Source organism: Anopheles nili, assembly GCF_943737925.1.
Source record: "Anopheles nili chromosome X unlocalized genomic scaffold, idAnoNiliSN_F5_01 X_unloc_1, whole genome shotgun sequence".
In the NCBI taxonomy this organism is placed as follows: Eukaryota; Metazoa; Arthropoda; class Insecta; order Diptera; family Culicidae; genus Anopheles; species Anopheles nili.
In genome coordinates this window covers 23247-37500 of record NW_026525467.1, presented here as the reverse complement: position 1 = coordinate 37500, position 14254 = coordinate 23247, and the positions used below count along the sequence as shown (strand labels likewise).

The 14254-nt window shown below is 35.8% G+C and overlaps 1 protein-coding gene across 1 annotated transcript; it reads left to right on the top strand.

Moving 5' to 3' along the window:
• Positions 1-3841: 3841 nt before the first annotated feature.
• Positions 3842-14122, top strand: LOC128729350 (mucin-5AC-like). The gene is made up of 13 exons (XM_053823030.1): positions 3842-3876; positions 4239-4531; positions 4979-5229; positions 5614-5706; positions 8156-9872; positions 9932-9970; positions 10299-10777; positions 11311-11443; positions 11521-12257; positions 12315-12542; positions 12609-13544; positions 13619-13756; positions 13895-14122. The coding sequence occupies exons 1-13, from the start codon at positions 3842-3844 to the stop codon at positions 13985-13987; spliced, it is 5172 nt and encodes a 1723-aa protein (XP_053679005.1). The 3' UTR covers positions 13988-14122.
• Positions 14123-14254: the final 132 nt, after the last annotated feature.

Genomic DNA, 14254 nt, shown 5'->3' with positions numbered 1-14254 from the left:
ATGTTTATGTATGATTTGTTTCCGTGTTGCTTAAATTTACATCCATACAAGAATTTTTCATACTTATGCATTTTTACGATCTTACTTTGAAGATAAGGATAAAGTGTATTAAAACGTTTAGATTATGTAGTTATATTTTTTCAATTGACAAAAAAGAAATCAAGTAATGTAATTTCCTGAAGATTTACATTTTCTCATTATGGATTTTATTTTTAATTTAAGACATTTATCTGGGCAAATAGTGAATAAACAAACCGTTCAATAATTATTATCAAACTTACTTGGAAGAAACACGTGCCATCATATTTAAAAAAAAGCTGGGTTACACAATTTTGGTGCAGTGATTTGTCAACAATAAATGTGCAAAACTTTCAAATTGGTTGCGCTTCCTTTTTCTTTTTTATATGTTTTATCTCTCACTCTCCTTTCCTAATTTTCTTCTATCTAGCTAAATTATGTTGAATGTGGTGTGACGAGGATGTAGTATGTAATGAGGATTTATTTGTTAATTTATAATTAAAGATAATCCATTTTCGTCGCAATGCTAATTAAGCAAGCGATGCAAAATATAAAAGGAGCACGTTTACTCGTGATTGTTATGTATTAGCGACGACCGGCACTTCGTGTTTTTGTATATTGCCCAACGCGTTTTATTTTTTATTTATCTTCTTTTGGGTCCATGGGTGGGTGTGAATAGAAGCAAAAATATACAATTTATTTCTGCACCATAGGTATAGGGCGTTTAGCACTGAATTTGATAAAAACACTTTAGCAAGATTATAATGCGCTGCAAATCAACATGAAAAAGTACAAAAATTAATGGCTGTAAGTAAACCAAATAAAACTTAACCATGCCCTCTACACGCGCAACAATTGCCACGTCCCTAACCGATTCCATGAAACTTTAACAGGAAACAGCTAACATTTGAGTCTTGCTCTCAATTAATGCAGCTGGTTGGTCAACTCGTTGGCTAGTAGGTCTGGATACTGGTAGGAGTTTTCGTTTTTTCTGTTTTCTCCGTGCTCCCAATCTCTTTCTGTTTTATTTTAGTCGCAATGCTAGTACTTATGTCACAATGTGAAGTTGATAAACTGGTTTATAGTCCATCACACGAGAGACGACTTTTTGTGAAAGGTCGTTTAGTTGTAAAAAGAGCGCGTAAAATATAGAATATCAAACAAATAGCTAAATTAGGGCGAAGAGACCATTCAAGAACGCGCTTACATCATATTTGATGAAGAAATGAATAGTTTATCATTGTCATACCTATTTTAGAACAGTATAATTATCCACTACTTCAGTTAAAGTATGTTTTTAATCCTATGAAACATGAAATCAAATAAGAGCAGTAGAATAATAACATGAGAAGTCTAATGTTTTTTAAAGCCGCTAAACATTGTTTTGAATCACTATTTATGTTGTCCGCATGGTGTAAAAAAGAAAAATTTTTTTCAAATATACAATATTCGTAAAGAACTTCTACAACAGAATTCAATGTGCTTCAAATTTCATGAAAGAGACATACTTTGAAAGAAGTTCAAATCGAAAATTTATAATCATATTACTGTAAAATTGTTTGACACATTTTCTCTAGCTCCAACAAAGTTAGTTAGCATTCTTTGGGATGAGCTGTAAAAAAAACCATGTGTCAATGAAATTATCTCCAGTATAAACTATTCATGTATTCAAAGCTAACCTGCATTGTTATTGTTACTTGAAGCAGTATCTCGCTTAGTACTTGCTCACTGTATTTTTAAGCATTTTACAATTTTGTTTCACCCACGGCCTATATTATTTTCTTGGGCGTATAAAATAAACGGGCTCATTTAGCCAGACTGCCCGCTTCGTAAGTCTGTTGTGATTACTGGTGTAAAAGAGTTTGAAATGATGAGGCTTTCTTTTTTATACAATGCATAAAAAGGTGTAATAACAAAGGGATGCTTAAAATGTTTCGTTGTGCTTCGTGGTGTTAAGAATCGATATTTCTGTTGATGAAAACTCGAATTTCTCTACTGTTAGAGGTGCTTTTATTTTGCTTTTATTCATCAAAATCGATCGAGTCTTAGTATGCGATAAGGTTATGGTGGTGGTGATGGTGGTTTTAGAGGAATATATTTTATAAATACAAGATAATATTATTTTGTATGAACTACACAATATTTTATTTAGTATATACGATTCAATTGATTTTATTAAGTTCAATGTTGTTATATCTACAATTAACATTATTATTTTGTTTATATAGCCCATTATTAAAGTTATTTTAAAAATTTTGGTATTGACTCTACGCCAAATTTGAACTACGCCACGTTTAGAGGCAAACACGACACCTTAAGCTACGTCGCAGTTCATTAATTTGTTGGATGAATATGTATGCTATATCGCGGCCAATGGATGAAGATAGCTATTTTTTAGAAGTTGAAGTAAACGCGCGTCGTTTGGAATGCAAAGCTAACGTAAAATCAAACTAATTGCGGTCGCGTAGAATCATATCCCACGCACTCCGCCTTGTAAAGATATGCTCAATCTTATTATTATTTATTTAGGGACGGTCAGGGCATATTGAGAGATGCTCAATCTTATATCCTACCAAATAACGATGAAACGAAAATTCAATATGAATTTTCATTCCAAAATTAACACATGAATAAAAACATTTGACAGCTTAAAATTGAAGTGAAAAAAGTTCACTGATAAAATTCTATGTAACAATGATTTATAAAATGACTTATTAGAGAGTGCAAATAATTTCGATTGGTCATCATTTAATGCTACACGTCTGGTAGAACTGACAGAATTAAAAAAAAAGAACAATTGAAAAGTAAAGGAAGCTTGCGTTGTTTTCGGATTATCGGATTGGATTTTTTGTTTATCATTAATCCTCAAAAAAGAATGATTTCATATAACCCTAATACACATCTGTTCACATAAAATTATACATATGATGAAAAGAACACATAGGAGTACGTAATGAAATGTGAGTGTGAGTGATAAATTTGAGAGATGTTAATTCTGATAAAATAATAGAATTGGGTAATCGGAGAAAGAATGAAAAAGTATTAAGGTGAGAGTTGTGTAGATTTTTACAAAGAAAGAAGTTGAAGCCAATGTGAAGCATCTTACTACGGAACAATGTCTTCGTTGGTTGATACATTAGAGAAATATACACTTACAACAACAAAAGATTCACAAACGTGCAGCTTAATGAAACAACGAAAGATTGGAACTGTTGGTGATGTTTACTCTACAATGTACTCCTGATAAACATTCGCTGAATGTAGAAAATTGGTTTGGAGAATTAAACAACATTGATGTGGATGAAATCGTGTTGAGCGGAAACGGAAAAAAGTAGAGTGGAAAGATGAGTGTTTTATTTCGCTGGGACATTGATGAACAAACTATTCATTCATCTTCTTCTCAAATGACTCAATAACCGGTGGGCGGTCAAGGCCTCCCTTGCTAGGTTAAGACTTTCTATGATTTGGAATTTTCACGTAACTAGATAGTCAGTCCGGCGTACGGGGGAGGCTCAACCGAGATTTGTGCCCGATACCATCGTGTGTTTGTACCACAAGGTCACGCTTCAGTTTTCGAACCACACAAACTATTGATAGCTAAACCTAAAAAGAACCATTAATAATCATATCGACTGTAAAATTAGCTAGCATATTGCAACGTTCTGTTTTAATCTACTTAAATTTGTAAATAGATAATTTGATGTTTGTCATACGGCTTATCGTTTACAGGCGAATCGAGGATCCGTACGTTTTTCATCACCATATCAAAAGACCGATTTACAATTTTCATCCGAATTGTTTGCGGAGTCTGTGACTAAGCCCGATGATCAGCAAGCTTATTACATTCGACAACGTCCGGTATATGTTACAACTACATCAAGCAATGGACCATCTGTGTCAAGTGGTAGTGGAAATAATGTAATATACACAAAAATGCCAGTAGTGTCTAGAATTAGGAGTACTAGCACTGAAAATAGCGTTAAATCCGACCGAAAACTCTATTCAACTCAACAGACAAATCAAAAACTGTCTCTTTCACAACGATCCAAAGCTGTTTCGAAGAATGCTTTCCAAAGGCGTAATGATAACTTTGACGAAAATCATGAATATAATTTTCTAGAATATGTTAAGCCCCCCGGTAGACGACGATCTAAACAGAGTACCCCGACAGTAGAATCTGTATCTACTGTTCGAAGTTCTGATAAACCTATTCGAGAAAGAACAAGGGGATTATATCGTTTACATAATGGAACCTCAAATGAAATTTTGGAAGTTAGTGCAAGCACCACGCAACGCTCAACCTCACAGACCAGATCCCGCGGAGGGCTGAAAGACAAAAATACATTTTTTTCGAAGCGGCATGATGAAGTATCGTCGGAAGAAAATTATCCGGAACAATTTAAAAAGCTATTGAAAAATAATGTAACTGAGGATAAATTGAAAATTACATACGTGAAAGATTTAGAAAAAACTTCACATGAAATAGTTGGACGTAAAAAACATCAAAATGCAGGTGAAGTGTCGATAGAAAACCAACTTAAATATGTTGTACAACCACCATCAAGCATAGAAAAATCTGTCATCTTGGCAGAGAAAAGTAAAGAGAATATGAATCGTGGGCTTTTGGCTCAGTCTACTAAAAGAACAAGAAACCATAAAAATCGAATTGGATCAGCAACAAAAGAGCAGTTCTCCAGAAATTCTGAAGAGAAAGCTCATTCTACTGATAATTTCTTCCAAGAAGAGGGTTCATCAACAAAAACGTCATCAAATAATTCGCCAAAAGAGCTGAATTCTTCAACATTACAGCTCAGTGTTTCTGTGCAGGAACAACTTAAGAAACATAAAAATTCACTTGATCATAATAGAGTTAGATCAATCAATGAGCCTAAAAAATCGGTTTCATTAGACCAGGTTACTAGCAAATATTCTCTATTAAACGATTCTGATCATGGAATAGACCCACGCTATAAGGTGAAAATTATAAGTACGACAACGCCAGTACCAAAGACTACTGTTAAATTAATCACACCTAGATCTGTTCGAATGTATTCGAAAAAACAAAACATCCCAATTTATCGTTCAACGACGACATCGGAGCCGACGACCACGAGCAGAAAATCATTTTTTGCTGCATCTCGTATAGAGTCTTCTTCGCAGCATACTCCAGTATTCACTATATCCGAGTCAAATATATCTAAATCAAATATTGTAAAGCATTCGCAACAAGTGCTTCAATCAAGACGCACGATAATACCGACAGAATTTAACACGAGAACGAAGCAGATTGTCAAGTCGGAGTCTGCTACTATTGCACGTAACACAAGCCAATTTCCACCGTTTAGAACAACTTCAATCATAAAATCAAGACTTTCGAGAGTATCCAGCCAAAATAATACAAACATTGCGGTAGGTAAATTTACGATTATATCATTGCCAAAAATGCAAGTTACAAAAAAGTTATAATTATAAATGTATAAAAATTAAATTAGAAAAGTTGCAATGTTCTCGTAGTATATTCATCAATTGTATTGTTGAGATATTAATTTCATATAAAAATGTTAAAATAATGTTTTACATACGTTTATTTCAAAGCCTAAACAACGATCCGCATCATTTTCATCTATTCGGAGTAGAAAGCCTGTCGTGTACACGCCTACTATCCCAACACTTACAACATTGTCCACGGTATGTACATCTAAAACATCGTCAGTATTCCATATACGTTGGATTGTTTTACCCGTTAATGTAAATGAAAGCAATTTAAAACAACCTGTCTAAAATCTAAAATATTCGAAAAATAACGTATACTCGCAAACACACAGACAAGCATAAACACACACTCATATATATATATATATATATATATATATATATATATATATATATATATATATATATATATATATATATATATATATATATATATATATATATATATATATATATATATATATATATATATATTTATATATATATATATATATATATATATATATATATATATATATATATATATATATATATATATATATATATATATATACATATATATATATAAACATATATATATATATATATATATATATATATATATATATATATATATATATATATATATATATATATATATATATATATATATATATATATATATTTATATATATATATATATATATATATATATATATATATATATATATATATATATATATATATATATATATATATATATAAATATATATATATATATATATATATATATATATATATATATATATATATATATATATATATATATATATATATATATATATATATATATATATATATATATATATATATATATATATATATATATATATATATGTATGTATATATTTACATATATATATTTATATATATATATACATATTTTTTTATTTATACATATATTTATCTAAACATTGTATCTGCTTACAGCGATGTATTTGCATTGTATTTTTACTGAAGTCTGATGTTTCATCTTCTAAAAAGATGATTCCTATCACAGGAAATTTGATTCTTGATGGAAAAGAAGTGATATACATATGTGCGCTTGTACTCAGCCCAATATGTGTGCTTGTGCTCAGCATAAGAGTACAAATCTGGCTCAGATGGAAAACATTCATCCATACAGCATTTATAGGATTTTATTTTCTCGGTTGTGCCTTTAATAGAGAGAACAGACGACACTAGCTGATTCGAAGTAGTGGTATTATGCGATCATCATCTTTTTTTTCGCTCGTCGCCTTTTATCTCGTTAGGGTTCCTGTTACCTATGCCATGGAATCGGAGCAAACTTGTGTGCCCGAAACGCTATCTTGTAAATAGGAGTAAGGGAGAAAAGGAACCTTTCGAAATAAAAGTAACTTCTTCTTAAATTGCGCAAAACCCGTTCTACAGTCAAGGCCGTGTGAGGGCTTTCGAAGACTTGAATTTTTTCACGCAGTAGTAAACTACAGTCGATCCTTTGTACGGTATCAAATGGTGCGATGCAAAAGGCAAAAAATCACCATAGCCAACTTTTATGATTTAAAATTATTCGACAGAAATTTTTTAAATGCAACAATTTCGAAATTTTAGATTTTAAAATAATCTGGTTGCTGAGAGATGAAGCAACAAAGTCAACGCAGCTCTTGACCGTTCACCGGTTTTGAGTCATTTGAGAAGAAGAAGAATAAAAAGTAGTTTTGAGGGTTTCTCATCCAGCCAGATCCAGCCGTGGTTACTATAGGTTTTTTTTTGGTACTAGATTTTGTTGGGGTGGAGACGTCTAGCTAACATGAGATATTCATAAATACAAATTATGTTATCTTAAGCGTCTAGAATTAGTATAATATCTCAATGAACCTATTTTTATCTTAAAACGGTTCCTAGATTTCGCATGCTCCAAGTTTACCATGCCAATTAAACAAATCTTGAAAATACGCGGTGCCTTAAATTACGGTTAAGAGGCGTTTCCTTATTGACCAGAAAGAAATTCGTCTTAGCTTTGCGGCAAAACTAATTCACACCTTGATCCGCAAATATTTCTTCTATTAGTCAATACAAACCGTAGGTCCTGGAAAGTTCAAGGGTTATTGTCTGGCCACGTAAACACTGTTATTTGAAATATACAGCTGATATAAAATTTCAATTTTGTTACAAAAGATTTTAGCGTGCTTTGTATTTTTAGTGATTGTGATTTTTAAGTTCGTGCAGTATTGAGCGAGTAATTTAGAAAAGAGATCTAGATAAAAAGCTGAATAATTCATACCATACGAATTAAAATCGTTGTTTCTATCGCTGTCAATCTGCTTAGCCAAATTAAATTAAATATTTTATACAAACAGGCTACGCCCCTCCTATTTTGCATCGCTTAAAATGGTAAAATTGTTTAAATCATCCGCACTTATCAAAAGAAGTGCATGCAGATAGCGGTCAACGTTATTTAGGAAATATTGATATTATTGTCACATCAACACCTTTTTTACTTCGAATATTTTTTTTCCATAGATTTTATGTATTTTTATATATGTTTTAATTTATTTAATGATAGCCTGATATGTAGCATGTGCTCATGAAAATAATTTTGATTACTATTTTGGCATTTAAAATGGTGCCCCCTTAATTTCAGGTAAAAGTTGGTGGTGAAACTATACAAAATTCTGCTAACTACAGCACAAAACTGACAAGCCGCCTCGCAAGCCTATCTTCACATTCCTCCACCGCTGCACTTGCTAACGAAATTGATTTCAATGATGGTTATTCTGCTACGGTCATTGAAACCTATCAATACGGCCAACAAGATAGTATTGACTACATAGAAAATGAGCTGAAACTGGAACGAAATATGCTGGAGGTCCATCGAACGGCGTCATCAAGCAAGCAGGACGTCGTTGATGTAGAAAAAAATATTTTGGGTACCGAAAAACAGATTGCCCCCGTTTCATCCGGCTTAACAGAGAGTCGCATAGACATCGACTCTCCGAACCACCGAGTGCAGGATGTGCCTTCAGCAGTAACCGTGTCGATATTCAGCGCGCTCTCCGAAATCCTTTCGCAGCCAACAGAAAGTTTACAATTTTTGTCCTCCAGCACCGATGCACCAGCTTCTGTGTCTTCATCTTCGACGAGCACCACTTCAACTTCAACCACTTCCAGCACAACTACTACCACCACAACTACCACCACAACCACTACCACCACTACTACTACCACTACGACCACTCCACAACCTCCTTTATCTTCATCACCAGAACCATCTCTATTTCTTAGCAAATCCAACGATAAGGTACTAGAATTGCTGGGCAACAGTTCTGCCTCCGTTCTAGACGTACCACCAGTGAGCACGGGTAGTACGCTTGTACATACTGGCTATCAGGAATCTGCTGATAACATGATTGTAAATAAAACAGATCTAACCAATGCAAGTGCCACCATCGCGAAAGGGATTCAGTCGGTTGAAAGCATTGGTTTATTGGCGGATACCAAAGGCATGACTGCGGCCACAATTGCGCCAGTGAGGGCACGATTGTTTGAGCAAGAAGAAAGGAATAGTAATAGCAACCTTAACTCTGAAAATCACATTCAAACCCGTGTTCGTATGGATGCAGATTCATTGCCAGAAGTATCAACAATTGATAATACTGATAACTTGCTTGATCTTGTTGCTCCGACCGTGCGTGACACAGTGATTAACAGCTACGCCTATGACAATGATGATGATGCCGTTGTTTATTCTTTGTCCACCACACAGAAACCGCTAGTTCTTGCAGCAGAAAAGAAGGCGATGGCAACTATGACAGCAACAACAACACAGCACACGACCCTCCTGACTGTAGAACGAGACATAGCAGAGATTACTACAACCCCTGCATTTAGTACCATTTCTACGGGCATGCTTCCTAGCACATCTCCTACTGAAATAGTGCATTCAGAGCGCATATTTGTTGTAAATGCTTCATATAATGATGCATTACCAATTAACAAACCTGCTTCCACTACCCTTCTGAATGTGCCGCAACCTGCAACAAACAGTCGTTTGACTCCTATTCCCATCCCACACGAATCTCTGATACCATACTCAACGTTTCCTCAAGAAGAAGAAGAAGATATCACTACGCATGGACAAACTACTCATTCCACACCTATCACCATTGCATCTACCGATAAGCAAGAAATTATTAACAACTCCGCTTTAGTACCAAGAAGTACCAATCCAATGAACGATTCCCAAGAGTTCGTATCATCTGCTACGACAAACGCTTACACTAACCATCAGCAATCACCAGATATGGCTTCTGCTAGCCCTTTTGACCATGCAACTGAATTGTCAGTAAAGATCATGAACAGTACACCAATCACCACCACCTTTATCACTCCGATCGCTTTCTCCACTGGTTCAAAACAGACGATATCGACTGCATACGTTACGCCAGCCTCAATGACCGTAAGTAGGACGCTTCACTCTTTTCCAAGTGTTTCCGATGCCACCACTCGCCCATCTCCTTCCGACCTGCTAGCTGGGCACGGTTTTGCCAAATCTCTAAAAAATCCAATCGACGAGTATCGACCGAGATTTGCAGAACGCATACCCGTTTTGCCATATGATTTTCAAAACACGGCCCCTGCCGCACTGGTAGAACCTTCTGTTCATAAGTCTTTACTTTCGTCAGCGGCTAGGTTTCTATCTAGCACCGTTGCTACTGTTATGCCTGGCACAGTTAATTCCACCGCTCATGCAATTTCTGCTACTACGGGTCCTATGGCTATTTCAGCCTCTTCTCTCAACAAAAGATCACGCGGCATTGTTGTATATGGCATCCTTCCGAACAATACTGTTGTACGGCGGGTAATCGGTGGAGAAGATGAAGTAGTTCAAACAACTACTGAAAACTCACGGATTGTGTATGGAATATTTCCAAACGGTACCGTGGTAAGGCGCTATCCAAACGGTACGCTCGTACCTGAGGTGAAGCATTACAGTCCTGTGGAAGTTACCAACATAGACCCGCGTGAGCTACGTGACCCAAACAGTGCAATTTATAAAACATCGGAAATGCCACCAATACTACAGTCGTTGAGCAATGCTGCATCGTTTGGCAAAACTTTTGTTTCCACCTCTACCAATCCTAGCACTAGTTCTTCTTTCAACACTACTGCCACCAACACACAAACCGCGAAGAGTTCGATTGTGTATAGTACAACTGCTCATCCTTCTAGTATTGCTTTCTCTACCACAAAGAACCAAGCCACGGTACATGAAAAATCATTATATTGCTGCATTGCAATTATTCGCTAGATTACGTAGTACCTCTCGAATTATAGAACATATTTTAGAGCTAATAATCGATATGCATTTGTTAGACAACATAGCGACATAGTGATCCGTATAGATTTACTGCTTTTATTTCTTGATTATTTCCTTGCTTTGGTGCATGATGTGTTCTAGGCTGAAATTTTTTTGCATGCTTTTTTTCCATACATCAAATTTTATGAAATCTACTTATCTGTGGAGCTGCAAATTGCTAATTCTTATGCGTGTTATGAATATATTTCGTAATTTAACAAAATGAAAACTTTAAAACTTCTGTTTTGATCCTACTCTCCTTACACACCTGTTCTATTTCATTCACTCCTATATTTCTATGTCATATTTGTATGATCACTGTTTGTAGATACACAGTACATTTGCTTTTGCACGTTGCTGTAGATAACATTAGCTACATCTGCTTATTTAAATTCCTTTTGCGCACCAAATTATTATTTATGATTCCTTTAAATTAACAGGGTACGACGACTATTATTGAAATATTACGCAAGTACAACGAAGAGAACCAATTGGATGCTAAAGTGAAATCGGACAACGTGTTTAGCTTAGCCGCACCTAAGATTAAATTAACACACAAAACGGATGGAATTAATGATGAGTGGAACGCCACATCTAGCAAAGAAGCGACAGTAAGCTATAATAAATGCATGGTTGTATTGAATAAGTACCAATTGTGTTTCTATTGTTTAAACTGCAGGAAAAAAATGGTCATGAAGATATTAGAGTATTACGTCCAAATGCCCCAGACTTGATTTACCGATGGAAACCGACAGCTACTTCAAGTTCTAGGGAAATTATAAATAATGAAGAAACAACCTCAACTACTAGTAAACCAAAATTCACGACAACTGAATCATTCCTAAGTCTTCGCGAAAACACCGTACCAGATACGATAAAAATTGCTAAAGAAAAATCCAGTTTGAGTAAAATAAATCTAGATCAGAACGCGGTTGGTATCGGAGTAATGCGTGATAGTTCTGATTTGTTAGAAAGCAAAATAAGTAATGAGCTACCATTGACGGAAGAAACAATTGCACTGAAAGAGCGCAACGTAGAAACGGAATCTAATACGCTTGCAACAACAACGACGATTTCTGCAAAACATGTCATGAAATCTACATCAGATATTCCTAGCGTCACTCAAAATGCTGATGTTCTTATAAATCCCTCGTCTAAAACAACGACTATGGAGACCATTATGAGTCCTGCGATAACGTCACCAATCACAAACACCTCTGAATCATCCATTATTATGAGCACAAAACAACAACAAAATAGCTCGCCGATGCCTACTACAACAACAATCCAAAGCGTATCGAGTAAATCGCCAAACTCTGTCTATTCTTCTACCACACGAAAACCACGTACTACAACGCATTCCGACATAGAGGATTTGGCTTTTCTGGTAAGTAAACTTCTCAAAAGGACACAGGACGATTTAGAAAACGTCTTCTTTATTTAGCGTCAATTGGCACGATTTTTGAACGGCGGCCAGAATAGTAATGTACGTAAAACTACCAGAAAGCCAACCACTCCTACAACAATATCCACAACAACGGTACCTACGACTACTACTATTAGCACCACAACGACTTTGAGAACGGTGGCTATTACACCTAAAACAACAGTAACTCCAAACCTGAGTACAGTCATTACTAACAAGGACGATCCGGTTTTTTTGAACGATGTGGTTTGTATAATATTTCACTTAGTTTTCAATGGACGATCAATATAAAAATATTATTCCTTACTCTAGCGTAAATTATCCAAGTTTGCAACACCAAATCCACTTGTCGACACGCCACTAGCAAACAGAATACTTCAGCTGGCAATACAACGGGATCCTAAAAGTATTGCTCGCCTGCCCGTAGTAAGCAGCAACGAGTTTTCTTCGTTCGATAGGGCTGTTACGGAGAGCCAGCTGAAGGATATTCTCAAACCGACAGTGTCCACGCTGTCTCCGGAGGAGATTAAAAACACTAAGAACCAATTGGATCGCGAAATTCAGCAGTACAACACCGATTTGAAGCTTCTATCAAATTTACTTGGAAGACCCATCACTGCCAATGATATTCCGAGTCTTACAAAGCAACTGGGAGCAGGTGGTACGTCGCCATTACTAGCGAGTATTGATACAAAGGCAATGTCGAAGGTGACAACTACAACGACCACAGCAACCACTACCCCATCCCGTACATCAGACGGAGAATTCTTAAAGAAGCTACTTCTGACGCAACAACAGCAGCACAACAGTAGCCCAGCGGTGATTGAAAGTCCAGAGTTTTACGGTAAAACTAACGAAGCGATTTTAGCATCTATTCTGAAACAACGAGGCATTGGTCCGTCAAATACGAATGGCAACTTTGAAAATATTTTGGCTCAAGCATCTCCGACATGGACGTCTACATCACCTCCCTTAATTTTTACGCAACGGGCAATACTGAGACAGACTCGTCCTCCGCAACCACCTCCTTTACGATCACAAAGTCCGATACTGGACGGCTTGAACTGGCTATGGCGCGAGTGGCAAGCAACAGCACCGCAGCCGCGTAATCGGGCTCCAAGTGGGGGGAGTAGTGCTAGCAATCTCAGAACAGGAACATTTGGATTGAGTGGTGGCGGAGGTCTTGCTGGTGGAAAAACGGCACCACTGACGCAGTCATTTGGTGATGAAGGATTAGATCCGGATGCGGTACGAAAATTTTCCGCTGGACAAATCAAACACCTGTTGCATCAGCATATTGAAGAGAAACTTTCTTATTACAGAAACCAATCAACCCTAGTGTAACCGAGGAGCCTCCTTCGTTATTCGGTGGATTTGGCATCAACCCCGGTGGACAATTGTTGAATGCAGCGATTGGAGTAACTCGCGCGGTGTCTCAATTTTTGGGTGTTGCACTACAGGTACAAAATAAATTCAATATAATTATTTAGATATGTTAAATATTAATTTGATTATTATTTTTGGCATACGTAAAATATTTATAACCAACATTTTTGTCAAATCTTCTTTTCCGTCCGTTTGTTTCTTTTCTTATGCAGGGAGCAGCAAAATCTTTTACATCAGCTTTTCGTCCACAAGCTAACGCAGCCGATGCTGGAGAGGACTTGGGTTATTACCGACTCAGTGGATGATAATGAATATATTTTATCGGTTTCACCCTACTGTGAGAAGCATGAAAGCTTTCAGCTAATGAAAAACACCGGTATCACTTTTGATGCTCGCTTTTGTTAACGACAGAATGAAACATAGTGTAAATTATTTCCTTACTGTCCTACGCCTGTTGTGGTAATAATTTAATCAAATTCAGTGCAATATATTTTTTGTTTATTAAAGTAGTTAGCTTTGAAGGTACTTTTTAGATGAAGAAATTTTAAAAGAGACAAAAATAAAAATGCGAA

Coding starts and splice junctions, on each gene's coding strand:
- LOC128729350 (XM_053823030.1), top strand. CDS start 3,842: ATGATCAGCAAGCTTATTACATTCGACAACGTCCG. Junction 4,532..4,978: donor TAAAAAACATCAAAATGCAG/GTGAAGTGTCGA, acceptor ATCATGGAATAG/ACCCACGCTATAAGGTGAAA. Junction 13,545..13,618: donor AAGGATTAGATCCGGATGCG/GTACGAAAATTT, acceptor TTCTTATTACAG/AAACCAATCAACCCTAGTGT.